The 27313-nt window shown below is 48.6% G+C and overlaps 10 protein-coding genes across 10 annotated transcripts; 5 read left to right on the top strand and 5 right to left on the bottom strand.

Moving 5' to 3' along the window:
* Positions 1-339: 339 nt before the first annotated feature.
* Positions 340-1332, top strand: N7525_010583 (RTA1 domain-containing protein; the record flags this gene model as incomplete). Its single annotated transcript, XM_002561428.2, has 3 exons — positions 340-523; positions 574-822; positions 884-1332. 3 exons carry the CDS (start codon positions 340-342, stop codon positions 1330-1332), a joined length of 882 nt encoding a protein of 293 aa, XP_002561474.2.
* Positions 1333-3090: 1758 nt separating this feature from the next.
* Positions 3091-4599, top strand: N7525_010582 (uncharacterized protein; the record flags this gene model as incomplete). Its single annotated transcript, XM_061215143.1, has 3 exons — positions 3091-3125; positions 3190-3335; positions 3389-4599. 3 exons carry the CDS (start codon positions 3091-3093, stop codon positions 4597-4599), a joined length of 1392 nt encoding a protein of 463 aa, XP_061067655.1.
* A 729-nt stretch (positions 4600-5328) lies between these two features.
* On the top strand, positions 5329-6357 carry N7525_010581 (RTA1 domain-containing protein; the record flags this gene model as incomplete). Its single annotated transcript, XM_002561430.1, has 3 exons — positions 5329-5500; positions 5593-5835; positions 5900-6357. 3 exons carry the CDS (start codon positions 5329-5331, stop codon positions 6355-6357), a joined length of 873 nt encoding a protein of 290 aa, XP_002561476.1.
* A 1917-nt stretch (positions 6358-8274) lies between these two features.
* On the bottom strand, positions 8275-10604 carry N7525_010580 (putative C6 transcription factor; the record flags this gene model as incomplete). Its single annotated transcript, XM_002561431.2, has 5 exons — positions 8275-8793; positions 8844-9757; positions 9811-10309; positions 10371-10482; positions 10543-10604. The coding sequence occupies 5 exons, from the start codon at positions 10602-10604 to the stop codon at positions 8275-8277; spliced, it is 2106 nt and encodes a 701-aa protein (XP_002561477.2).
* Positions 10605-11313: 709 nt separating this feature from the next.
* On the bottom strand, positions 11314-12630 carry N7525_010579 (aromatic ring-hydroxylating oxygenase subunit alpha; the record flags this gene model as incomplete). Its single annotated transcript, XM_002561432.2, has 2 exons — positions 11314-11794; positions 11849-12630. 2 exons carry the CDS (start codon positions 12628-12630, stop codon positions 11314-11316), a joined length of 1263 nt encoding a protein of 420 aa, XP_002561478.1.
* A 938-nt stretch (positions 12631-13568) lies between these two features.
* N7525_010578 (uncharacterized protein) lies at positions 13569-16071 on the top strand (the record flags this gene model as incomplete). Its single annotated transcript, XM_061215142.1, has 6 exons — positions 13569-13645; positions 13734-13890; positions 13959-14047; positions 14115-14267; positions 14326-15559; positions 15613-16071. 6 exons carry the CDS (start codon positions 13569-13571, stop codon positions 16069-16071), a joined length of 2169 nt encoding a protein of 722 aa, XP_061067654.1.
* A 272-nt stretch (positions 16072-16343) lies between these two features.
* On the bottom strand, positions 16344-17742 carry N7525_010577 (NAD(P)/FAD-dependent oxidoreductase; the record flags this gene model as incomplete). Its single annotated transcript, XM_002561434.2, has 2 exons — positions 16344-16584; positions 16643-17742. The coding sequence occupies 2 exons, from the start codon at positions 17740-17742 to the stop codon at positions 16344-16346; spliced, it is 1341 nt and encodes a 446-aa protein (XP_002561480.1).
* Positions 17743-18200: 458 nt separating this feature from the next.
* N7525_010576 (uncharacterized protein) lies at positions 18201-18467 on the bottom strand (the record flags this gene model as incomplete). Its single annotated transcript, XM_061215141.1, has 1 exon — positions 18201-18467. One exon carries the CDS (start codon positions 18465-18467, stop codon positions 18201-18203), a length of 267 nt encoding a protein of 88 aa, XP_061067653.1.
* A 36-nt stretch (positions 18468-18503) lies between these two features.
* N7525_010575 (uncharacterized protein) lies at positions 18504-21204 on the bottom strand (the record flags this gene model as incomplete). The annotated part of the gene is made up of 3 exons (XM_061215140.1): positions 18504-20188; positions 20236-20322; positions 20379-21204. 3 exons carry the CDS (start codon positions 21202-21204, stop codon positions 18504-18506), a joined length of 2598 nt encoding a protein of 865 aa, XP_061067652.1.
* Positions 21205-24541: 3337 nt separating this feature from the next.
* Positions 24542-26484, top strand: N7525_010574 (calcium:cation antiporter; the record flags this gene model as incomplete). The annotated part of the gene is made up of 6 exons (XM_061215139.1): positions 24542-24698; positions 24763-25168; positions 25228-25230; positions 25294-25489; positions 25543-26399; positions 26454-26484. 6 exons carry the CDS (start codon positions 24542-24544, stop codon positions 26482-26484), a joined length of 1650 nt encoding a protein of 549 aa, XP_061067651.1.
* Between the last annotated feature and the right edge of the window lie 829 nt (positions 26485-27313).

Genomic DNA, 27313 nt, shown 5'->3' with positions numbered 1-27313 from the left:
GAAAAAAAAAAAAAAATTTAATACATCTCTCCATAAGGCTTTTCTTCATCACGAAAAATGAGCCACCCATAAAGAAGCATCATTCTTGTCGGCTTTGCCGCCGACCCACCCGTACTCGTTTTCAGGGCCTTTCAATAGAACACAAAGTAATGAACTAGGTGCCCCTTAAATCAGAGCTATTTATATAAATTTTCACGACTTCTTGGGCTGTGTTATGAGATAGCTATAAGAACTATTGTAGTGGCTATAAGATGTTCGGACTCCCAAACCATACTCAGCATACTGGAAGACCGGGTCTCCTCCGAATTTGACCACAATATCAAGGAATATCACGTCAAAATGCCCAGCGAAATGTTTTTACGCTCTGATGAGGAGCCAATCTTCGCTTTCTATCGCTATAACCCTAGCATGGGTGGTGCTGTCCTGTTTACCCTCCTTTTTATGGGCACCACCTTCTACCATATCTTCCAGATGTTCAAAACTCGGACTTGGTTCTTCATTCCATTCGTGATAGGAGGTCTCTGTATGTATTACCCGACTAGATACGCCTTGGTACTGAGCTCACGCGAACAGTTGAGATTGTCGGATATATCGGGCGTGCTGCATCAAGTAAGCAGAGTCCAGATTGGACGCTAGGCCCATACATAGTGCAGACGCTATGTCTACTTCTCGCTCCAGCCCTCTTAGCAGCGTCAATCTACATGCTACTCGGGCGGATCATTCTGGTGCTGCAGGCAGAATCGCATGCGATTCTGAAAAAGAAGTGGCTTACCAAAATCTTTGTTACCGGTGATGTGATGTCGTTCCTACTGCAAGGTGCTGGTATGTATTGTCAACGGAATTTAACCAGTGTTGCAGAAGAAATATGCTGACTTTGCATCAGGTGGTGGCATCCAGAGTAGCGGAAGCCTTGACAGTATGAAGACTGGCGAGCGCATTATCATCGCTGGTCTTTTCGTCCAAATCATATTTTTTGGCTTCTTCATAGTCGTCGCTGTTCTCTTCGACTTGAAGCTTCGCAAATATCGCATTCCTCGGTGCTTCTCTGGGGAGGTTCCATGGCGCAAGCATCTCAACATTTTATATGCAACCAGCATTTTGATCCTCATCCGCTCAGCCTTTCGTCTTGTGGAATACATACAGGGTAATAACGGTTACCTTTTGCGACATGAGGTTTACTTGTATTTGTTTGACTCATTGCTCATGCTCATTGCGATGATTATTTTCAATGTCGCTCATCCCTCCGAAATTACTCGACTCTTGGACGTTATGCCGGATTACGAGTTGTCGCCCAACGCGGCGGACCAGATTGTCAAACCATACGGAGTTTAACCTGGCCCATGATTTTGATATTTTATGGTCATACCTGCGATCTTATTCTCTGTTTCTGGGCTGCAAGGGCAGGCAAGCCCGCTTTTTTTCCGGGGCAACTTTCTATTCCTCCTTTCCGGCTTTTTCGCGAAATGCAAAATTTTTGATATCGCCATATATTGACGCACCTTGTATGTATATATCAAATTAGATGCTTTCTTCGCAATGCTAAAGTCTATACGGTATCACATTGAAGGTACTCATCTACCTTTGATTCGAGAAAATACCACCGACAATAAGATATTCCTTTAATGAGGTACCTCTAACATATATCGTATGAAAACTATGGTCTCTGTAACGTTATTGTGTTGGGGAACCTATCGCTCTTGGCTAGCTATCTCCAAGTTGTGAGATCTTGGAAAGTGTGAATTGGGATTCCGGTGTTAAGAGGAACGTTGGTGTCGCGCAACTGGGGTCGCTGTGCCAACCGTGCCTAGAGCCAATCTTGCAAGCTGTAGGCCATATTGACTGGCATGGGCATGACATGGTTATTGGAGGCCTTATACCTAACTTGAAAAAATTCAAACATCAGCAAGATTGTGTCCATGGATTATGTTCGTATTCAGAATAAGAATACGGGTGGGTCCTTAACAAGGTTCGTTGGAGGGCCATCGATTGGTCATTGGGATCCACAGTGGGTGGGTCTCCATCATAAGCTTAATGGGCCTCGGGGTGCTTCCGATTCACGAACGAGCGTTCTGGGCGTTCTGGGGCCCTTCAAGGCATCAACAGTAGAAAACTACACAGTGCTTCCTTTGCCATTCATTCTTCTCTCTAATACATTCCTAGTTGTGGTTTTATTCTTCGTGAATTAGGGTCATAGCTTACTCAGTATTCCCACTTCAAGGCGAGGCTCAATGTTGATTTTGGCATGGTGCATCAAACTAGACTCTCACCCAGTTTAACTTCTGGTTAATGACTCACTTTCTTCCTAGGGACATTCCCACGTGTGGTGTCTGTTAGTTCTAGGACATGCCGGACCGCACTAAATGTCCCTCTGCGGAAAGAACAACCTCTGTGATAGAAATAAAATCATATACCAAAAATGAGTTTGATGACCCACGCAGACTAGGCACATGCGAACCATTAAAACTGAGACCTCTACTCCGTACTATAACCTATAATCCATTGCCGGCTGAGTCTAGTGAAACTAAGGGCAGATAAGTGGATACTCATTCGGGTCGGTGAAGGTTCAGCTCAGATTTCAGAGCCTTTCGGATGGCCGTTAGATTGAAAAAAAGTTGCAGATCCTTAATAAAACTTTAATTCATCCTCTTGCGGTGTTTCATTTCCTATGCTCCTAGCTTTTGAACGGCCTCATGTTCCTCTAGATCACGCTCGAGCTTACCGCACTCCTAGCGGTTTAATTCAAAACTTCCTACGGGTTTGCATCCAGACCTTGTTGAACAATTTCCCATCAAGTTCCCTACAGCTTGTTTCGACCGAAATTGGAGACCGGTTGGTGTCTACGTCTCTGGTTGCTGTGGCCCGCCGTACATTCGGGTCCTCCGCCGCATTTTATTTTGGCCAACTAGTCAGTCACTAGAGATAGGCTGCAACTTTGCACGAATGTTGTCAACCATGAGGGATATTGCCTTTTACCACCAGGAACTGTTTTTATCCGAAAAATGGACAGAGACATGGTAGATTTGGCAGCATCCGACAGCACAGACAATCACAGAGTCAGAAGACATCGCGCCCGCCACACCAAGTCCCGCAATGGCTGCTATCCATGCAAATTCCGGAGGGTCAAGGTACGTCTCCTGTTCCGTAGTCCTGTTTGTCTCCGTTTGCCAGCCAAATTCTGATATCCTGAAGTGCGACGAGCTTCAACCCGCTTGTGGCACATGTTCTTCCAGAGGCGAACCCTGCTCCTACCCTCCCCCACGCGTTGCTTCGAGGAAGCCTCCCAGATCAAGAGCGGACACAGAGAAAGACAGTAATCTACCAGACTTTTCCGAACCGTCCAATGAAGGTCCACTCGGTCTCATTCAACCCTTATCAATAAATGCGACAGCTCCGACGATCATCTCGAGCCCACCCCACCAACACCGGCATGGAGACCTGGATATGAATGACATGAAGCTCCTTCAGTTCTATCACCTACATACTGGAAGGCAAATGACGTTGCACCAGAGGAGATCAAATGTTTGGGAGCGGATTATGCCTGAACTAGCGAGCAAAAGTCGATATCTAATGCATCTGCTCCTGGCATTGGGGGGCATGCATATGATTAAGCAGAAGGACGATGCCATCGGGACTTCCATTGAATACTCAGATACGGTTGACTTGGGATTCATCATGGTACATCATCAAAGAGGATTGGAAGGCTTCAGAGAAGAAGTGTCCCACATCTCACCCTCCAACGCTGAATCGGTTTTCACGGGGTCTTTACTTCTGGTTGCATTTGCATTTGCATTCCTCAGGGTTCAGGGCCTCCACCCGCTTACTGGGGCGACCGAAGAGATGAGCGGCGCCATGGCAACCCCTTCTTTGACGAACGACACCCTGCACCTCAACTGGTTATACCTCAATCGAGGTGTAAATTCAGTGATAGGTAATCAATGGTATGCTTTGAAAAACAGCCGGCTCCGGGCGATATTGATATTATCGCACACAGATGATAACTGGGAGGATTCATCATCCTATGCACCGACTCGGCTTTCCCGTTGCTCACCCCGTCTATTGAAATTTGCCGAAGGTGCTCGTCAAGCAGTGGCTTCCATCAAGGCTTCTTTGGATGCGCTTGGACCCCCTTTGGATGACTTGTCCAGCTGCTCGGGCACGCCCACATCCCAGCCTTCACCGTCTACGACTTTAGACTGGGCTCTAGATGCACACAATGAGACGATACGCATACTGGACTCTGTTTATTTACGGATTTTATCCGTATTGCGGTGTGCAGCAACCGAAAATCCCACAGACAAGGAGATCCAGATGGACTTTGAAGAGGCAGCGATTCTATCCTGGCCTGTTTCTATCCCCAGTGCCTTCTTGGCATCGCTTGAGAGAAGCGACCGTAACTCCCTCTATGGATACTCGCTCGTCATCCTCGCGCATCTATATCTAGTAAACACTCTGGTCGATACTTGGTATATGAGAGGCTCCTTTGAAGGCGAGATATTGAAGATCAACGGGCTTATTGGTTCCCTAAATGGAGGCCAACTGTCCACATTCATGGTATGGCCAAACGAGGTCTTGAGCTTGCCACTGGCCTGTACAGCTTAAACCACATGTATAGGTACAGTCGAAGAACCTGAGAACATCCAACCTCGTTCATGGCATATGTGTAGGTATAGAGCATAAATTGCATTCTAAACAAACCCATCCATCCAAATATAGTTAGCAATACTCGGAAGAGACGTTGATGTCTGGCGAAAATCGTTGAAGATTCGTCACATTAGTTACCCACTGGTTCGACACGGTTTCCCAGGTTATTATAAGATTATAATAGCACTGAAGTTCATTTATGTCAACGGCGTAAAATGATATGCTATGACGAAACTAGTATTTGCACCATTCATCGCCATTAATCATTAATATCACTGCTAATCTCGTACAGAGATTGCCAAGAAACCTACCAAATATGGATTATATGAACCAAGGGAAAGGTGCTCCAATAGTCTCTCAAAATATCTACAACATAGGCAGACATGAAAATTCAGTTGCTCCGTACTTGCTAGGAGTGCTAATCTCCGTTGCGACTCGATCGGCAAACCCGAGAAAGCGAATACGGGTGGGTCTACTCCGTACCAACATCGTGTACTGCCCCAGATGCGAGTACGACTCGTAACTAGTTCTTAGAAAAATTTCTACATTCAAATAACCATGGCGCTCTCTATATTTAGCCAACTTCTGTTTATATAAGTCTCTCCGTTCCAACTCCAAGTTCCCCCATAGCACTCCACACCGTGCCACTTTCAAGTAGATTATTCCAACGCCGGACGTCTATACAACATGAGTTCCAACGAGTATGAAAGGGTGGACTTCGAACTCTACCGCTACACACCATCTCTGGTGGCAGCAATCATTTTCATTGTTCTGTTTGCCCTTGCGACTGCCTATCATCTTTACCAAGTCGTCCGTACACGATTCTGGTACTTTACCATCTTCGTCCTTGGAGGAGCCTGTGAGTTTAGCCGGCCTGATACAAGACCTTCAGCCATTTCCTTGATACCTTGATATTGCGCATGGTCCGGAGCATAGCTAACAGTGTTTTAGTTCAAATCATAGGTTACATTTGCCGCGCACTCGCCCACAACGACAAAGAAAACATCCCGCTCTATTCCGTTGGCACAATCATGATCCTCCTTGCCCCTCCTCTATATGCAGCATCGATATACATGACCCTGGGTCGACTCATTGTGCATTTGGATGCCGAGAACTTGAGCTTGGTGCCAGTAAAATGGCTTACTGCAATCTTCGTCACGGGAGACGTGATCGCGTTTGCGATGCAAGCAGCTGGTAATTCTTTCCTTTCAATCAGACACTACTATCCTTGATCAATGAAGACTAACAGTGAACCAAGGCGGCGGAATCATGTCAAGCGGAACTCTCAGCTCCATGACCACTGGCGAGCACATCACGATTGGCGGTCTTGCGGTACAATTAGTGTTCTTCAGCGTGTTTATCGTCGCTTCATCAATCTTCCACTACCGCATTCGCAATAACCCGACTGAGAAATCTGTCGGCCAATCGCGCACAAGTAGTTGGGAAGGCGTCATGGTCGGGCTGTATGTGGCCAGCATTCTCATTCTCGTTCGGTCTATTTTCCGATTGATCGAATACGCTCAAGGCAATGATGGATATCTCATCAGCCATGAGGTATTTATGTATGTCTTCGATTCGATGCTCATGTTCTTCACCATGGTTGCAATGAGCATTTTCCACCCGTCGAAGGTTCTTGCTCAGCCATCGAGTCTACGACGTTCTTTGAAGAGGTCTCATTCAGAGAACACGGAGCTTTACCCCACGACAGCAGTATAGATTGTCATTAGCCAACCGGAGTTAGGCGGAGTTTCTTTTTCTTTTTCTTGAACATGTTGATCGGGGATACAAGGTCTAGAAATTCCCAGTGAGCCAGCAGGCAGTTTCTTTTATCACTTTTTCAGATGTCAATTTATTACTATAAGACTCCAAACGTCGAAAGAAGCATTCCCATTCCTGAACGTAGGTTATTCCTGATATTCTCTCAAGAAAAGAGCGGATGACGGTTGAAAGACAGTTGGATAGTCTGTTACTAAATTTATCGAAGGAGCTTTTCTGTTATGAAAGTGCTAGGCGAAACGGGAATCACGGACTATCGACGTGAGTTAGACCTACTCAGCTGTAATATATATGTGAAATCAACCAGAGACAGAGCCGTGTTCATATGCATAGAGTACTTGTATTCCAAACGATACTAAAGGCAAAATCTGGTATGGCGCACTAGCAGTAGAGACTGTACCCCTACAGGCATTCCTAGAGATTTCGTTAGGAAAGGCATTTCTTCCCGCAAGAAACAAACCCGCAATAATCTAAATAGAAGGGTTGACAGCCACATTATCCTCTACGCCAACTTCCCTTTTAATAGCATTTGACTCCGAGTGCAGCTCTCGGCGCGATCCTTATGACCTCGGCCGAAGCCCCCCATCCAGCATGCACATATATCGCAGGGAACGACAAGTTCGTGTGACACAGAGTGTCCAATAGGAGTTTCATACTGCACCATTTACATATGCAGAGTTCCGGGATTGTTAAGAGACACCTCAAACCCGATATGCCGATCGAGTGATTCCATGTATCTCGATGGAAGCTTTCGACAATCAGAACGGTGGAAATCGCTGATCAACTGATTCAAGCCGCCGGGAGTGTAGGGGCTTCCGTTTATCGGTCATGGAGTCATGAAAGAATACATTGGATCCATGATTGCGATATCCGAAGGTCTCTTCGATCTACTGGATGAGGTCAAAGCAACTGTAGCATGAAACCAAGACAATATTGGATGGGAAAGAACTCACAAATATGACTGTCTACTGGCCAGCCGGACAGTAAAGACCTCGGGGATCATGCCAGTTGCAGTTTGGCGAGACTATGGATGACATCTGGATCACCCACGACGATCAGCCTGGTTTCCAGACCGCGCCTTCCGCTTATATTGGATCGCGCCCAACAAGTATCGAATGTTTGATATAATGTTTCGCACGGGGCCTCTGGTTGTCGGATAGATTCTTCATCGAGTGTCACTGTATCTCACGGCCGAACTTGCAAACCACTATGCGTCTACTGCATTACTTTTCGTTGGCGAAGTTCCCGACGGCAAGGTGTATCATCGCGCAGGGGCACATGTCGACTTCGGAATTTTTCGCTTTACTTCTCCGTAGGGACGTCCAGGTTGGGCTGGAACTCTGTCCAGGTCGCGAGGTAGTTGACAGAGTTCGGTATTAGGGACGTGTGGACCAAGTTGAAGGTCTAGGCTGGCGATATCGGTGCAATATTGGCGATTTACTCATGTCCTGGTTGGATGACCGGTTCAAGTCAAGTTTCCATCGTTGTAAGGCTCCTTGTGAGCCCGGCGACTATTTGGCGACTGATACAGCATTGGCTACTTCGACCAGCCCTGTAAGGATTCTTTGATCCGGAGGCTGTCGAATAAAGATCCGATGGTGACCGTAGCTCAGTTTACCGAAACCGCTATGGAACGGAACTTTGGTCTTTGCAGGAAAAGTCGGGGACGGTCACAGAGGCATAACCTGTTCGGAACGCATGGGCATGGAAGTTTTCATCTGGGTTTGGTTAGGAGGTTTCGCACAAGGGTATTTTCGCATAGGGGCTCCGGGAAAAAAATAAGTGCGGACATGGAGATGAGAGTTACAGCCTGACAAGACAGTAACGCCGCAGTAGAAGTCAATGAACATATTACTCCTATAAGTTTCCAAAGTCCCACCAAGTCGAGAATCCGTCGATGTTTCCGAGAGCGGACTCGGAATCTGGATATCCCACATTGTTCTCCATATCAACAAACTGCGAGGGATCCGCCCATAGCCAGGGGGTATTGGTCATTAAACTGTCAGCTGGCGCAACAAGTTTCTCTCCAAAATCGAAGTCAGAAGAAGCCGGCGTGCAAGATCTGTGCGGCATGGTTGGCGGGATGTGGGCAGCTTGGCCACCATCCGCAGTGTTAACTGTGATATTCGGGGACATTGCAACAATGACCTCCAGAGTCGAGGCAGGGTTGTCGTCCGCCTCTTCCGTAGAGACGGTTGGGGTCAATGATGGATGTAGTAAGCCACCGGTCGATACTTCGTGTGGCTTTGGTTTGCAGTTGACTTGGAGAATATCCCACATTAAAGGTATGCTGAGATGAATCTTCTCAGCCTCCCAATCATGGTCAATGTTTTCCGAACCGCAAGCAATCCGAGTCATCTTGTCCAGCGTTTCATCCTGCGCGGTTGTTAGCATTAGAATCTGCTTTTTAGTGCGATGAGACCGACCAGGATGCCGCAAGCAGGCGAAAAAGACACAAAGCTCTTCAGGAACCTGCGGCATTTTGTGAAATCAACCTTGGATTTGTACTTCAGCCGGGGATCCGCAGCACAGCAGTAGTACAGATGCACTGTAGCTGCAATGGCGGCAGCGTGTCCGAAGAACGGATCGATCAGTCGCATCTTCTTCTCAGACACCATGTCTATCATGCGAACGACCCAGGTAGCGTGTAATAATACCAACTCGGATGAGCGTCTCCAGAAAGCGTTTGGTATTGCCAGATTGTCGTTGTATTGTGATGCGACTATGTAGAGAAAGGGGTGGTTCAAAACAGTCAAAATGCAATGGTAAGTGAACTGTAGCTTCAGCCATGGGGTCCAGTAGTTTCGGCTCAATCTCAACTCCTCGGCCGTTCGTTCGTAGAATTTGACCGAGTCATATCGATGGCACTGGGAGAGCTTGTTCTCAATTTCTGTAAGGTCGGAGAGCACCATGGCGTACATGGAATCGTGCCGCCAGGGTTCTTTGAGCCTATTACGAGCACAATCGGAGACATATATTCTCACCCTGCTCCAGACCCAACCGAAGTGGGCCGCTAAGCTCCAAATTCCCATATCGGAAGGTTTGGAGCAACCAAGATCATCTGTTGGCAGCGGCGGTGGTTTCGCCTCGGTCGCGCCTTGTCTTGCACGGTCCATACTGGAGGCAACATAGAAAGTGCGCATGACCTCAGACGGGACACAGAGAAACCCATTTTGCTGCCCGTAAGACTGTTCCAGGCATTGGAGACTCCAGAATAGACGCTTCTTTCGCTCGCTCATGGGACCTTCGCCGGCATGACTCGATTCCAGATCCAGCGTTGCTGACCGGCAAAGATGTTGAGCAAGACCCAGATGGAAGCGGCCGAGGTGTATATCTCCATCTAGAATAGAATCAATATTTGGAATCTCTTCACCCAGTGTCTGAGGGTCATACCTAGAAATGAGGAATAGGAGAGTAGACAGAGACACTCAATAGTTTCAAGCTCCACTGTGCCGTTGGCCATACGAAGCATGACCAGACTTCTTGCACTGTCTCCATAATGTTGTAAATGCTCACGGTCTCTTGAGAATCGTGAGGTCAATGCGAGGAGGCAACAAACGAGCTCTTCTGACAGATAACTTGGATCTGAAGCCTGCTCACGATCAAAACACCAAATCGGTTGTCGATGGCAGTATTCGAAGTAAAGATCGATAGCTTTCGCGATCGCAGATGATGACGGGTGAGAACTCGAGTCGTCGAAGCCAAACCCCAGGAAGAATGGGTCATTGACCGTGCTTGGTTCAATAGATGGTGGGCGCGACGTGGCACGATAGCATATTTCTGAGATTTCATTTCCTGTCTCCTGCGACTTTTCCAATGCAGGTGCTTGGGTTGGTCTGCCACCACTCAGGATGAGGTTCACCTTCTCTTCGAGGAATGCCAGCCTGTCGTCCTGTAGGAAAGAGAAAGTCAATTATGTGATGTGTCACAGACAGGTACAAGCCAGCACATACAGATTGCCCTCCTCTAGAGCCTCTAGGTATCGAGGTATAAAGACATGGCTGATTCAGACGGACACAGCTTGAGCAGGATGGTTTCTCGGCCGGACATCGGGTCTTCTTTCTTCTGTATGGAGATCAGGTCCACCCCCACCAATAGACAATCTTGGAATGTCATTTGCCTTACCTGCAGTTGAGACAGGCCTCATGGGAGCGCAACCTTCCGCGGGCGCTCTCTCGTGGCATCATTGAAGAAATAAATTAGAAAAGGTAGAATTAGCGGGGGGGTATTGACAGTTAAGATAAATGATATAAATGATATAAATGATATAAATGGGATGAGATCGTCATGACGAGATTAAAAGAGGGGGAGATAATGAGATTATGCAGGTTCCAAGTGCACCTGGGCAGGGCATTGGAGTAAAATCGGAGAAAGGGCGAGGGCGGATAACGACCGAGTGTGTGTCTCCTCTTTTTCCCCCGCCTACAACAATCCAACAGGCCGAATCTAGAATCTGATGTGCATGGATACGCATTAGAACCTGAAATTTATACTGGAAAAGGTTAAATGATCCATGTAATTCGTGACTTTTCCGCCCTTATCTCTGCTAAAATTAAGTTCCTGTATGAACGGTGGCGTAAACTATCCCCAACTGGCCTGCATGGCGAGTCATCCAGAAGTATAATCCTACAGGCTTGCGATATAATTGGTCAATTTCGATTTCTTTTTTAGATGGAATCCTGGAACCTTCCTGCGTGTAATAAAACCGTTCATATGACCTCGGGACCTTCCAAGCTTCTTTCATGCTTATAGCTATCCCGTGATCAAAGATATCCATGGATAGTTGCATGCGACATGTCATATTCCAAAGCCTAAATATTTAACTAAAAGAAATAAATAAAGAAAGAAAAACAAAAAACGAAACGAAACACTTCGCTATTATGCAACATGAAATCATTAAACCACCATAGTCTCAGGCGCCGTCGCTTCCCGCAGGGGGGGTCCACCCCCACATCCTCCTCCACAACAACCCCCAGCCAATGCTGATCCGTCCTTTGTTGTCAGCTTAGAGCAGAAGTCCATATCATCTTTGCTGCCTGCCTCGTCCTTAGGAAGTCGTTGTCGTGCAGGCCAAAATTCGTCCCCTGCATCCTCTTCCCGCTTATGATGCTCTGTGATCAAGTCACGAACAACAGCCTGGAAGTGGATCAGTCCCTCTCCCGTAGAGTGGAGTTGCTCATTCGCAAACTCTCCTGTGTTTATATTCTTCTGTGTCTCAACGCAGAGATCTTTGTGTTCGGAAATAATACGCTTGTAAATTTCGTTGATGGATTCAAACTCTTCATCGCTAGAGTTCTTGTTGCGGTAGACTTCGCAGCGCACTGAGCATGTGGTGGGACCCGTCGGCACGAGTCGCTGCATGAAGAAGAAGTGGGGTCTGCGTGCAACAATTAGTATTCATAAGATTGCATTGGAAGGCAATTGCACTCACGAGACGGTCATAGCAGCATTGGGGAAATAGTAAGAGGTGGCAGTCTTCAGCCCACTGGCAATCACCTCGGATGTGGATTTGCCATCCACGGCATATGAGCTGAGATTGGAACCCGAAGGAACGTCGGAGTGAGCCGTGTTATATTTGTCTGCCATGATCTTCCAGTTGTACTCTCCGGTGATCTCCCAGGCGCTATCGAAGTTATAGTCCTCGAAGTCAAAACCCTCGAAACGTGGCTGTAGGTCGATTCCTTTGAAGTCATCTTCCCAGGAAATCTCGGGTTCCTCGCCAGCGTCTAAATTGAGCCAGATGAAACCGTTGGCATCAATATGAACGTGGATGGGAAGCAGGCCATTCTTGCTCTTATCGAAACCTTCCACCTCTTGATACCCGGGTGCCTTGGCAAGTTTTCCATTAAGGCCATAGGACCATCCGTGGTATTGACAAGAGAAAATCCGGGAAGTGCCACCCTCTTCGGTAACCACTGGGAATGCACGGTGCCGACAGACATTGTGGAAAGCATTGACATTTCCCTCGCGGTCTTTCACCAAAATGAAAGCGTACCCGGCGATATTGTAACGGAGCCAGTCGCCCGTTTTGGCGAAACGCAGTTTGTGTGTGGTTAAAAGCCATTTCCGACTGAAGATGGCGCGTCGCTCAAATTCATGTATATCCTGTGAAGAATACCACGAGGCGGGGAGAGGCTGAACTGGGGAATTGTCGGCAGGGGTGGGACGTGCCTCTGTTTCCCCAAGTCCGAGGTAATTCTTGAGCATGGACATTGTGTGAAGGTTAAAAGACAAGGCTATGCAAAAGGACCAATCGAGGAATTCAATCTAGTGCTTGTTTATTGTCTTGGGAGTCTGTTAATTCTGTCATCCAGAGCAGAACATGACTTCCTTAATATAGCCACGGAATCTCTGGATCCCAATGACAGCTACCATGATCATGAGTTCATACTTCCCCATGAGGATATGGAATCTACAGGTTTCTACCGATCACAGGATCGGAGCGGAGGCTAAGCCGTTCGTCGCCCGAGCTTTTTTAACGTCCGGTAGAACGTGCTAGACCCAGATGATCAAAGAGAAATCGGTTGACGGCTGCAATTACCGCGCTGGGTGGACGCCACTCGGGTGGTCGGGTTTTCTACCGAGTTTGTGGAATCAATAAAGAGGAGAAGATGTGCATGCTGCAGGTTTCAATATTCGGAGGGTATGGAGATAAACGGTTGATATTCCAACACTGGCTAGACTGTGGTGCTTCGCTGTTACGAGGTTTAGGCTCAAACCCCAACATTGCATATTTATATTTAGCTAACTTGAAAAAAACAATAGATATCCAATTATTTCTGCACGAATCAGCTGAAGGCAGTCCTCTTGGTATCAATCTTCCCCGCATAAGATCGCCGATCACATGAGCGGCTCATGAGTTCTTCTCTTCTTCTCTGCACATGCAACCTTTAAAGGTTCTGTTCTCTGGCTTGAGATAGGGAAAATTAAGAAATCACTTACGTTCTTTTTGTCACACTGTAGGAATTGAAGAATTGAAGTAAAAATTGGACATGGAAATCGTAGAGCTGATATCGGCAACACCTCACTCGCCAAGATGTACCGTACAGATACGAACTGATACGAGTCGGTACCCCGCACAGGACGACTTGGCATCTTCAAACTGTCGTGATCGAGATCGAACTTATCATTTCAAGGCCAATTTGCCGAGTATGAGTTCCATAGGTGATAACTACACCATACACAAGGTTTCTTTAAAGCGAACCCGGCAAGCTTGTGGCCCTTGTCGGTAGGTCCCCGATAAGAAAAAAAACCCAAATCCCGAGAAGGTCAGGGTACCCGATCGACTTTCGATTTCTGATATGCCACCTTGATAGTCGGAAGAAGGCACGTTGCCCCGGCGAGAAACCAACATGCTCGCTGTGTCACAGGCTAGGGCAGCGATGCTCATACGGACCGCAGGCGTCTCGTGCGAAGAACCATGCCGTTTCGGCCCCTGTGCACAGCCAGGAAACACAACACAGCACCAATGAGGTATTAATGCTTCCTAAAATTAATTGAACGACTGTATTTGGTGCTTGGAACTATGCTAAATATATCAGATCCAAGAGGATATCTCGAGCTCTGGGTCGAGCTCTGCCAGGCTTCAGCGCATCGAGGAAAGACTAGACATGATGGCACATCTACTCCAGTATGGAAAAAGACTTCCGTATCTAAGCCTCAGGACTCGCTAATTGGACATGTTCCGGATCCTACAGAGAAGGTTTACCAAGGTCTAATTCGTTACGAGAAGTATCGAGTGATAACCAACTCAACGATGATCTCAACGATGATCGCGAGCCGCAAGAGGGTTCTTATGAGGACTTCGAAATAATGGATTACCCAGAGAATCAGTTGCTGGATTGCCAAGAGTATGTTTGAACTTCCCCCTCGTAGATCATCCCAAATATCCTAATGAAAATGAAACAGAAGTGGTCTTCCAGCTGCGTTTATCAAGCAGGAAGTGGAGACCTATCTTACCTGCTTTCATGACCAGCCATATTGTCCTTTTTCAAAGGGGTGGTTGTTGAGACACACAAGCTCATTACCGCCAGAGATTGCATTCCCGTTAGTGGCCCTCACTTCCCGTTTGCCTCGACGATTCCGCGGGGCTTTACATGAGGACACGTCAGATGCGAGAACATTTGCGGACAAAGCCTGGGATCTCCTATCAAATCAATACAAAGATGGCAAGATGGGCCTTTCATTTCTCCAGGGTACATTTCTCATGGCCCAGGTAGATTTCGCTGATGGAAAAGCGCATCGAGGGTATGCGTCGGTTGCCCTCGGGCTACGAGCGATTCAATCCGTGGGGTTGAATAAAGAAAAGGGCTCGTATCTCTCGAATGACCCGGAAGTCGAAACGAGAAAGCGCATTACTTGGGCCTTTTTTATGCTCGACCGCAGTTATAGCGCTTCCCGAAATTATTCACTGTCTCTCTCAGACAAGCAGTTCACACTTCCATTTCCTTCCCTGGAGACGGAAGCACTGCTCGGTCATAATGAGTCACGGACCCACGGGTCTTTGCATGATGGTCCTGGAAAACAAGGGCAGAAAGTTGATCATGGAATTCTCGTATGTCTCCTGAGACTGTACTCTTTATGGGGGAAAACCACGGAGTATGTCTTTGAGCCGTTTGCCGAGAGCTCGCTACCTCCCTGGCAAACTGGGTCAGCTCTCGCGATCCTCGAGTCAGAGTGGTTGCAATTCGAGACACATTTTGCAGATGCCCATCGATATATAAACGTGGATTTCAAACGCCGCGCCCGGGAAGATCCACAATCTCGTACATACCTCTCGACCTGGGTGTGTGTTCAATTCATGTTTCATTCAATCCAATGCCTACTGCACCACCCGTTCGTGATAATGACCAAGCTTCGCAACTTCAACGGAAATCTGTCGGCAACATTTCTGCAAAAGTCATTTGAGACATCACTCCTCCACTCCCGATGGATCGTTCGGTTCATAAAAGAAATGTCAGAGGTGAACTTTGAGACCTGTGATCCTTTTCTGGGGTATCTGGCTGCAATTGCCGCAACAATTCAGTTAGAGCACACCGGCAGCAAAAATCCGCAAATCGCTCTTCTGCTCAACAAAGAATTTCGAATCCTTGTCGACTTCATGACGGAGCTATCTGTGTATTGGGGAAATATGAGCGTCCTGGTAAGTCTGTTAGCACAATATGGAACCAAATTGCTGATTATTTCCCGCTCAAGGTCAACAAAGTGAATGAACTTGCCGCTCGTCATCAAAATTACGGATCATTATATTATAATCAAGAGGGTTTCTCGGGCGCTTTATCCAAAATGCCAACCCCTTCGACTATGCCTAGAATGTCTGCAGAAGACGAGAGCCTTATGTGGGAAATCCTTGATTTTGGCTGCTCAGCAGGGGGCGCGGCAATGAAGTTTGGAGATTTGGCTATTCCCCGAGAAAGCAAAATCCAAGCAAATGAAGAGCATCCCACACCACGAGTAGGCCAGCAAAGCAAGCAGGCTCAGGGAAGGGGAATGACCCCAAACCTTCCAAATCTTCACCAAATACCTGGATCCATCAATGAAGGCAGTTTGCCTGAGTGGCCGTTTCAAACGAGGGGTGATGGTGACATGCTTGCGGCAATGCCGGACATACCAGATTGGATGATCTTAGGGGATTATATGGCAGAGCATTTGTGAAGTAAAAGGGGTCTGTGACATCTGTAATATAGTGTAATTATAGGCATCCGATCTATCGTGCTGATTCCTTTTCGTGTCCTTTGTTATCCCCGAGAGCGGGTAATGAATGTTTTCATAGCATTACTGAAGCACTAAATGCCTCTAGGGCTTTCAAGGTTGATCCCGAACGCTACCTTGTTCAAAGGTATATACTTAGTGACTATAGTGACTGCCGATATTGGCAAATGTTCATGTTTGTAACATGATGCACTTATTGCTTTCATAGTGCCCCGTCAAATTTTGCTTCCCCGGGAGGAAGCAGCTTTCAACGCTGTGTCGAATGTGTCCAGCTCTTGAGCAGTCAACTCCCTTCGCTCTGGTCCTCCACGACTTCCATCTCCTGTAAATACCTCTCCCTGGAAGCGCTCGCGGAACTGGGTAGGGAATTTCCATTTGTCAAGCAACTCCCGCGAAAGCTTGCGTTGGAAGCTCCCAACAATGTATTTTCCGATGACAGGCAAGAACTTGAAAGCACTAGACACGATAATGTTAGTTTTGATCCCTCAAATCGTTCTCTGCTTGGTTCACTTACTGTCCGCTTCCTCCAGTAGCAATAAACAAGTTTTTGTGCTCCGGGTGGAAATCGAAGATGAAATCTCCGGTCGGAGTGTCGTTGTACCAGCAGATTCCCGTCTTTTCAAAGCCCCTCGACGCCAACTGCGGGAAAAGATCCATCAATCCAGCCGTGAGTCGTTTCAATCCATCGGCAGGGATGTAATTAGCTCGTGAGGCAACTGCTGAGCTAGGTGGTGCGGATGTGACCGAAGGCTCCGAGCGAGTATAACCGAACCCATGACAGGCGACTTTCAGGTAGCCAGTTGGCTCATGGGGAGGAAAGGCAAAGAAGCCAGTGGAGAAGTTGAAGTAGATAGGCAGGTCCCTGAGCTGGCTGACTTCGTCTGGGGTGAGGCGCAGATATCCCACAACCTGTCCGGCGGCCAGCATCGAGTTCCAAGCGGGAATGAGACTCGAAGTCCATGCGCCAGTAGCGACGATGAATTGATCGCCCTCGACCCGCCCGGTCTTCGTACGGACAGATTTGATCGTTCCGTCCGATCGCTTTTCGAATTCTTCGACCTGGCCATTCGGCCCTGTGATAAAAGACACGCCTGCTGATGCGCAGCGGGACATAAGACGAGAACAAGCAAGACCTGCATCGGCCCATCCAGCGGATTTGTTGTAGAATCCGTCAAACCCGGGAGTGGCTAGCCGGCCAGTCAATTTGGGGAAATGCTGTTTCGCCTCTTCGACGCTCCTGACTGGAACCCATTCTTGACCCATTTCGGTCAGGACGCGCTTCGTCTTGCGGCTGTACTCCTGTGCTCGAGGCTGCACGGGCTGTTCTGGGGTGCCATCTTGACAGACCCATAAGCAGGGCGTTTGATGGAAGGCTTCTTGATAGTCCGGTGTCTTCCAAAGATGAAACGCCTCTTTTGCAATCTCAGCATAGACAGCATCTCCATAGTCGAATCGAATAACGCGAGAGATGTCGTTGCTGGATCCGTCCGGAACCGGAGGCACTGATCGGTCTAGGATGGTGACGGACTTGTAGCCTTCTTCCTTTAGCCTCAGTGCAGTTCCGAGACCGAAGGCCCCAGCTCCAATAATGACGATTTGCTGCTCTTTCTCCATTGTTATTCTGAACGTTGAGTGAGTAAGGTGTTATACGGCATCATAAGGACTACTCTGGGTATTATATAGTTGACAGGCGGAAGTCATGATCCGTCCCTCACGGTCCGTCAAGGCACAAATCGGGGATAGAGCTTCGGGACCTTGGCGGTAAAAGAAAATGTCATTGTTCGAATATACCAGGCAAATACATCTAGCCACTATGGATAGAATCTTGTGGACCAGTAATGATGCGGAGGGAGGACGGGCCGTCAATCCGGTCCGGGTACGACAGACTGCAAAGACCAATGGTGCCACTTTGTAGCTTCTGACTCAGCATGTATTGTAGCCCTAGAGAGCACCTGGGCCTTAAGAACTCTCCCAACCAACAGTACCCATGCCCGTTCATGGGCACTCCTATTTGATTTTGGTGGCTCGTGGTCACCCTGTTTGTAACGCAGACTACGACTATTACCCTGGATCTACCGATGATCGTGACTGACGAGGTGTCGTACTCCAACGTCAATGTCAGCCGCCATCAATCCAGCAGTGACCTCTTTGTCGGGGTCAGCATTTCCATCGGACCGGTGACGGTGAGCCTGGACGACGGAGAGGGCACCACCACCACACGAGTGCTGAGCCTTCCTGCATGGCCTGCGGTCACACAAGGCCCACCGGGTTCTGGCGGTGGAGATGACGACGAGGATGAAGACGATAACCCGGACTGGGAGATTCCAACTCGGCAACATTAGGATGAAGCTTAAAAGGGATAGTCGGTCATTAAATCACCGTAACCGGCCGAGCAAAGTAAGGGCCAAGCTCTCCGCCATAACGCGGACCTTGCTGCAGGGTTCTTCCGTCTCGACCTCTTCCACCCCGATTTGTGCCTCCAAGAGCTCCTGCTCTAGCCGCTGTTGCTCCACGACCTCGTCGTGCTCGTCCGTTTCCTCCCCCTGTTGGCTCCGTTCCATGAGCCGTCGGACCCACGTATTCACAGACGCGTCAGTCGATGACGACACGCTGGACGGAGTTGTCTCGAGTGAAGCGGTAGACACATCGCTCTCGACCACCTCCAGCCGTGTCTCCCATGTGGATATGTCCGTGTCTGGCACGGTGATCCGTAGGAAGTCGGTCAGCCCGCCAACTACTTGAAGGGAGTTTAGGGGTTCTTCTTCTTCTTTTTGTTGGTTTTGCTGTTGTTGTTCTGCATGTTGTTGATGGGGTTGCCGTTCCCCTTCCTCGGGTGCTATCTCGACGGGGGCGCCATGAATGCGCACGAAAGAGTATTGTAGGAAGGGCTTGTCCTCGCCCCATTCACTTTTAGGATCTCTTCGATCTACAAGAACCACCCAACCCCCGGGTGGGACCTCTCCCAGCCGGACACTGGAGGGGCTGTTGAGATCCGGCTCGGGGTCGAAGAAGCCTAGGGGAATGCGACGTACGCCCAATTCATCTGCCGCTGATGATGCCGTTTTAATGGACCGGGGTGGCCTGTGGGGGCTCCCGTCACGGATGGGAGGGAACAACCACAGCCCCCAGTTATAGGCGAATCGTAAGATCGCCTTGTCAGGTTGCATTTCTGGGCCCAGGGCTCGGAGGTATCCGAGGAATCGGATGGCGAAGTCCCCCGCGGTTAACATGGTATTTTCCATACAGTAGTAGCTCGTATATCCAGTGCTGGAACCGTTCGTGCTGTCAAACATGTAGAGGTGTATCGTAGAAAAGACCGTGGGAGTGAAGGAGGTGTGACTGTAATTAATCGTCGGGGACGAAGGAAGATATTCGCGACTGCGTAAACCAGTTAGGAAGGCGGAGGTCGAATAGATGGTTTTCGACTTCATGGTGTGGTTGGAGTCACTCTCCCATTGTTTTAGTATATGTGAGTGGAAACGAGCTGATATATCGTCGTTCATATGGTCCGGCCGGTGTACAAGGCAGACTTGTTTAAGGGATGTCGACTGCCCCAGGGCTGCTGCAAGATCACCGAGGCCCCACTCTGCGAATCGGGGCTGGTCAACACAGATACTCAGTGCAGACGCAGCTCGAAGCTCATCTGATCTTATAGCGGCGGTAATGATATGAGGTGATAGGTTAAACACCACCCAGTTGAGGTGCTGACACGCCGCATATGCAACACGCAGGACCTGGCTGGAGAACATAAAGGGACCAAGCCTGTAGGGTTCCTCTTCAAGTCTCTGCTGCAGTCTCCAACGGAACTGGGAAATGAGTTGAATATTGACCACAGGCTTTTCTCTCTTCTGGGGTCCGGGGGTAGGTTCCTGGGTGAGACCGAGCAGATCGTCAATCGCACGGTCGATGTCTGCTGGGACTGGTGGTGGTGGCTCAGTCAGCGTGGTCCTGCTGGAGGATGGTGTTGACGCCTCTTTTGTATCAGGCGGCCGGTCGTCTGTTATAGTGTAGCCAACCATATAGTCTGGCGGCTTGACGGTAGACTTAGGAGGTCGAATGTCTGCTAGGGCGATTAGCAGATGCGATGGATGGGACGGAGTCACTGACAGTTCCGGATGCTCGAGAGAACCCGTTTATAAAGAGACGGACCAGGAGGAACCACCTCTGGCGGGACTAACTCGGATGGCCAGATATCTATCATTGCCCCGTTAGCACAGGTAACATCGTGCGGATTTCCCTGAGGAACGTACAATCCAAGGAGGTCGCATCCGCCAGCGGCCTCAGCTCCAGTTGTTCGACAATGTGTAGCGACTTCAGATCCGACCAGTGGTAATACTCCCCTATCCACTGAACAATCGATAGCAGCTCTCGAGGCCGCGGAAGGTCCAGGACCACATCCGGCTCCTGGGCTGGTGGAGGGTCTTCGACAGGATCCCAGCCCCCCGTGTAGCTATGCCACGAAAGCTGGGCCATGTAGCGCATGTTAAACGCCGCAATGCCATACTTAACACCACTATTTAGATCAGAGATATCTAGCACGATGAGACCATACTCTTTGCAGTCGCCCCGGAATACCGTCGACAGCGGCTGGAACTGGACGTCGCCGATGCGGGTCCAGTATCTGTGGTCGCCCCGTAGCAACGCCAGTAGTACGCACGTCGCAGTGAAGGGAAACGTGCGGACTGCCTCATCCTGCCATGGCAGTGCTGGCAGTGGTTCCACGCGCAGCCGACGCTTGCTCGGGGGCACATAAAGGGGCTGCGGGCGATCGGGCACGCTGGGTCGTTCATTAACAGGAGGCTCGTGAGAGCGACGATACCAGTCCTCCGCGATCGCCTTCTCCGCCTCAAGCGGGGCGCGGTTGGCAGGATCTGAGAGAATCGCGATCAGCGCGAGGGTGTCGGCCACCATGTGCTCCACTCGTGTCCCTGATCCTCTTGCGTTGTATTTCTCAGGGTGCTGGCGGTAGGCCACGGAGAGGGTGCGACTGACGCCGCCGGGGCCGACATTGGCGACCACCACAAAGAGGTAGGAACGCTGGATCTTGTAGTCAACACTGATATAGCCCGACCCCATTGTGTTGGAGCCGTTGGGAATGAGGAAATAGTGTCCGTCCGGGGGCGAAGAGCAAAAGAGGGGCTGGTCTTGGCCAAGGAACTAGCGACAACCAAGTTTTTTATATTGGCCACTGTCAGGAGAAAAAATTCCACTGAAGATCCAGTGCATGTCGTCGTTGTTGGTAGGTCAGCTCGTTGGACTACGCCCAGGCAATCGCGGATCTGGAAAGTCTACGCTAATCAAGCAAGCGCGAATCATCTCATCAGTTGGATTTACATCCAGTAAACGCTATCAAGCGCGGGAAGCAATATGCAAAGATTTCCTGGATGCTTTCAAAGAAGCACTTGCCCTCCTATATAGAACACCCGTCTCAAGCGAGATAATCTCGCTTTGGGGGCACACCTGCGTACCGAGCACTTTTCCGTCAAGGGCCCGGCCCGGCCCTGGGCTTACCTGAGGTAAGGCCAAGGTGAGCTAGGGTTTCAGGCCGAGCAGCTAAAGGCATCTTGGTATCTGCAGCACACTCGGCTTAACGCAACCGTTTGCTTTATCAACCCAACATGCAAATGTCGGATTTCCCAATTGAGATTTCGGCAATTGATAGCCGAATCCCTTGATGACGAGTACGGCATCAACGCACTTCTCGTTGCGGCCCTCCTGTTGTTATCGAATCGAATTGACCATGTCCAGAGTGAGTTTGGTCAAAATTACACCAATGCTTCACCATAAGCCAGGTTAGGTGAGGTTGAAAAGTGATTGGAATAGGTTTTATGGGGTTCTTCAGCTCCCGCTGGGAATGTCGGCAGGCTCGGCATGGTGGTAAATTGCTGTCTCCAGGTCTAGTAGTAATTAGCCGTTTAGGACAAGTTCTCTGCCTGTGTAGGGTAGAACATCGACACACACCTTCCGGCCATAGTAGCTATATCAGGCGATTGTCCGTGCTTGGTCTTGAGGCTACATGCTACCAGGGAGATGGAGGAGGAAGAAACTGTTGGTATGCAAACTAGCAAAGTAGGCTCTTCATAAAGGCAGGGCCAATATTCAACGGCGATTCTGGTGGAGGGCTGAGTGTGAGGAGGTAATAATTGATGAAATGTGAAGATAACAATTAGAAAGTACCTAGGTATTTTATTGTTAAGTTTATAGTGAGGGCATTGTGGGGCTAACACGTCATCCAGTTACGGGCTTTCCAAGCTCGATTATGATGCCTGATGTAAATGGTTGGCCTACCTAATAACTACGTCTAGAGGTCTATTCGCTGATTTCTCTCACAATATGATAAGCGTCGACAATATGATGTGCCCTGAAAAGGCTAAGAAGCCCCTAATCCATGTGGAAAAGCCAATAGGGAGATATGGCTTCTGGAGAATTGCTCAAAAGTGTCGTCGACGGAACCACTACGATGCCTACTGCCGAGATACAAAGAAAAATGATGCGTACGAATGGGCGCAATCTGTCATCAAAACGGAAATGCAGCTATGTGCAACTGTTCAGCGCATGTTATTCTTAAAGGAGGAAATCCAAAAAGTTCATGTGAGTTCAATCGAACATGACGAAAAACAACTACTCAGGTGGGATGAGGAACTTGTTCTCCTGGACAAAGAATATTGGCGCCTTGAGAGAACTCTTTATATCGCTGAGTGTGATGGCCGAAGAGGAGAACCTTCTAAGCGTGCATATTCATCTTTGCGGGAAAGCCCCGGTTGGCATCTGAAAAGTAAATGGCTACAGGAGGATTGTGCAAGACGAGGTGGTTGTTGTGGCAGACAATGCAAGTGCTGCGAAAGACCACCAGATACTCATCACATGAAAGGATGGGGACATTGTACTACTGAATGTGCTTGCTGCAATCGCCAACGCGGATTTGAGTTGCAGGATGCAGACCGGAAGTTGTTCCAGCCTGAATTTGACGTTTCGCGTCGTCCCATGAGCTGGTATAGTAGGGCTATCTTCCACGCTTATATCTGGGGGTTGGATTGAAGGAAGGAGTCTATTGGCTCTAGCTTTTTATCTTGCTTAGCTTCCCAGATAACTGAAGTCGCAACATAATACAGAACGGTTGAGTGGACATGTTCTTCCTTTGCACCATCTTCGCTGCTCAACGTGCACCCAAGTGACAAAGTGCATAACATAGACAACGTTACCCTAGCTACATTAGGACCCTTATAGCGCTGACTTAGAGCCACATCAATAGAATTGTGAATGTACACATACATAATGTCTTCTGCTGCTGCCTGCTTCGGGGGAAGCAATGCCAGGAAGATACGAGCGATTAAATGAACCAGTCTCAGTCTCCTCTTGGCGATGCTCTCAAGGACCCGCCCCAGTTTTATGTCGCCAAATACATTCTGTATGGCGCCTAGAGCTTGCAGCCTTGGAGGGCTGAGCCCCTTTCCCACTCGTAATCGTACCCAGGTAGGTAGCGCCTCGTGTGGGTCTATTCCAATCTTGGAAGGTTGTCAGCCCGCTACGGCAATCCCTGCGGGGTTTCTGGCATCCAATAATGCCCACTAGAAACGATCATCAAACTGGTTCCCAGCCTTGTTTTCTCCACCCAATTTCTGTCACTTAGTTCCTTCCAGATAGAGATCCGTTAACTGAGTTGTGATTGTATTCTCCCAGGGGTAGAATACTATGGCCGAACTTGTTCCTGCAGCTTGGCCTTAGCAGCTTCCGATTATTGTCCAAAGTAATTGATATCCACACACCCCTTTTTATTTGCGGCACCGCTTTAAGCTACTTTAGGCTTAGCAGCCCTAGGCCCCACTCCCACGTGACCGATGATCCAACGTACAGTGGGGCTTCTTGTAGGGGTCCAACACCGCCTTCTTTATTTTGCCGGTACTGCCAGTCCTAAATATCATGGTCTCCATGGTCTCCTATCAAATGTACCATGAATCTTGGAAAAACCCGAGGCACGGTATGATAGGATTTATAACCACTTTTACACACGACGTTTGGCTCGCCAAAAAAATCCTAAGGCAAGTGATTTCCTTGCAATGTTTGCGTGATAGGAAAGCTCGCTAGTGTCTTAAAGTAGGCGGTGTGTACGCGGTAGCCAGACAATATATGGCCCCCACACAACCCACTGTGTACTGCAGAAGGGGAAATTATATCGAATTATATTGCGGCCTAGAGGCGCTAACTTCAAATCTGGTTTAGAGAGGCATGCCACAAGGAAAAGGGGTTGTGTCGCGATCATCTCGCATATCGATAATCAATTCCCGCAGCCCCAATCCATATAACACACGCTCATTTTCAAACTTTCATTTTCACATTCGGATGGCCATTCCCCCCTCAATTTTGGCATTTATATAGCGTTATAATCTTCCATTTCTTTTTTAAGGGCTTTCCCATGATGACCACAGTGAATGGTTCCAACGATAAGAACCTTCATGACATCAATACTTTCACTGAAAGCTCAACCAGTGACGAGCATGCCGCCCTAAATACTTCTTTCGAATCCGACTCCAGGTCTAGTGGTTCGTATCCTTGTCAATATGAAATGAGCAGTACGTCCTGTGCCATTCAAATCTGTCTGGCCTAAGCTGACATAGACTTCTCATCGTTATCAAGGACAAGCCGAGCTGGTCTCCACGTCCATGAACTCAGGCTCAGACGACATCTTTCATAAAGTGAAAAAATTTCTTCGACCAGACAAATCACATATTCCAAATGATGATAGCTTGTCTAGCTGGGCCCATCATGGCAGACCCTGCAGTTCGATATCCATATTCAAACGACAGACAAAACAAATTGTCAGGCCCAGGATCATCTTCTCGGGTGCATTCGCTGCATCGGCAATCGTCATCTCCAATACCTCGAGCCCGGCACTTTTAATATTCGTCTGGAACCTCCTTGCTATTGTGCCACTGTCCATCACGCTCACAGAAGCCACCGAGATGATCTCCCAGGATTTGGGTGAGACCGCTGGCGCTCTCCTCAACATTACCATCGGGAATCTAGCGGAGCTTATTATTTTGTGAGTCCCAACCTTGGAAGTCCTCCCACATCTATCGACGTATACTGACTATCATATAGCGTGTAAGTTTTCATATAGCACCAAGTGGACTGTCTTGGGACTCAGTCGGAACTAATCTTTTATAGTACTGCTTTGTTGAAAGACAATATTAAAGTAGTTCAATCATCACTCCTCGGCTCCATCCTTGTGAACCTCCTACTCGTCCTCGGGTCTGCAATCATAGCAGGCTGTATCTCAACAAGTGATGTGACGTATAACACTGATCTCACACAGTCATTTGTGGGACTTCTGAATCTTACAATCTCTTGCCTTATGATTCCAGTAAGGCGATGTTTCGAGTGTCCCATCTATATCTAAGGCTAATCTTGAAATAGAGCGCTTTCTATGGCAGCGTAAAGAGCGTCACTTCTGCTGATCATATGTCATTATCCTTCAGTAGGGGGGTGTCCATCATTCTTCTCGGCACATATTTCTTGTATCTCTTCTTCCAGTTCAAATCACACTCTCACTTGTTCCACTCTACCCGGCTTCAAGTGCCACACCCAACCGATCCTCAACCATATACAGACGACCTCGAATCACATCCCACTGAGCTCACCACTGCAACGAGCAGAGATATTCGCCAGCTAGAGATGCAGGAGGTGCGATCCCGCTCATGTTCAGTCGACGCACATACGGCATCAGTAACGCCACTGTTTCACAGCGAACCATCTGAAGGAAGAACGAGCCTCCACGCACAAATGGAACCACCTGTCGGAGACTATGAAGCATGTTGCTGCCACGGCTATGTTGTCAAGTCCAACCGAACGATATCAGTCACCCTTCTCGCCCTATCAACAATTCTCATCGCTATATGCGCCGAGTACTTCTCTTCAAGCTTCTCAACGCTCAACGAGCAGGGTGTTCTCGGTGAATCATTTGTCGGTTTGATCGTCATTCCCATCGCCGGAAACGTTGCCGAAAACGTTACTGCAGTTGTCGTGGCGTCGAAAAACCAAATGGACCTTGCCATCAGTGTTGCTCTCGGATCAGCCATTCAAATCGGTCTCTTGGTTTCACCTGCCATGGTGCTTATTGGCTGGGTTCTCGACAAGCCCATGACCTTGCATTTTGACAGATTCGAGATGGTGACACTAATCGGCGCTGTTCTTTTGGTCGACTTCATCGTTCTGAAAGGAAAGACTAATTATTTGGAGGGGGCCATCTTATGTGCCTGCTTCGCGGCTATTTCGTATGTGCACCCTTATATCCACTGAAGATGCAATTGCTGACATTCTCGACATAGTGTTGGCGCATTCTTGTTGCCGCTTACTTGAGATGCCTGTCTCAAGGGCGCTGATCTGTGGATGGTAAGACGGTCTGGTCGAACCTGTGCTTGCCGATTCTTACCGTCTGCCCCTCCATCTTTTTGTTAATATTCAATGTAAATATGAATCGTAGACAAAGCTATGAAAATGTAATCAGATTTTTTTCTTCTCCGTTTCGGAGAACCAATCGCCTTCATGCTTCGGTAATCCAAGCCGAATCCAGCGCCGTTCGGAAGTGGACATCTAGGGATCGCTGCGGACGGAGGTCCAAATGGAGAAGCGGCAGCTGCATGCGATTCCTACGGAGAGATGGACTGAAGAGATGAAGAAGGAGGGGCGCGGATCGTCGAGACTGTCGCACGACTCCCGCCAAGCTGATTCGAAACAGGACAGCAATATATGAGAACGGAGAATTCCTTTCAGAGTTACCACGCGTTTCGATGTGATTTCAGTTAGATTATAATTGCCTCATGTGAAAGACTCATCCGCCAACCTGCCTGCAAGACAGGAGATTCCCATGCCAAGCAAGCCCATGTGGATTTAAAATTCGTCAGCCGTTGCGTTTCGGAAGTTCCGGCTCGCTGCAAAAAGCTCCGCTTACATAAATCTAACCCAGTCTGGGCATTATCACCTCTACAACGCTATATTCTCTATCAAGGACCTTCATTTTGAGATGTCTTCGCTAGGGCCCTACTACGACTACGGATTCAGGTATTTATTTTCTATTTGACCTTGGAATTCCCGATGGGGTGGATGTAAGCGGAACTTGTTGACCTCGGAAATCCCGAGATCTCCTCTCCCAGGACCCAAAAAAAAAAACTTGAGACCCGTTTTGCCC

Source organism: Penicillium rubens (genome assembly GCF_028828025.1).
Source record: "Penicillium rubens strain IBT 27055 chromosome Unknown utg000004l_segment0_segment0, whole genome shotgun sequence".
Taxonomy (NCBI): Eukaryota; Fungi; Ascomycota; class Eurotiomycetes; order Eurotiales; family Aspergillaceae; genus Penicillium; species Penicillium rubens.
This window is presented reverse-complemented; position numbering and strand designations above follow the sequence as displayed.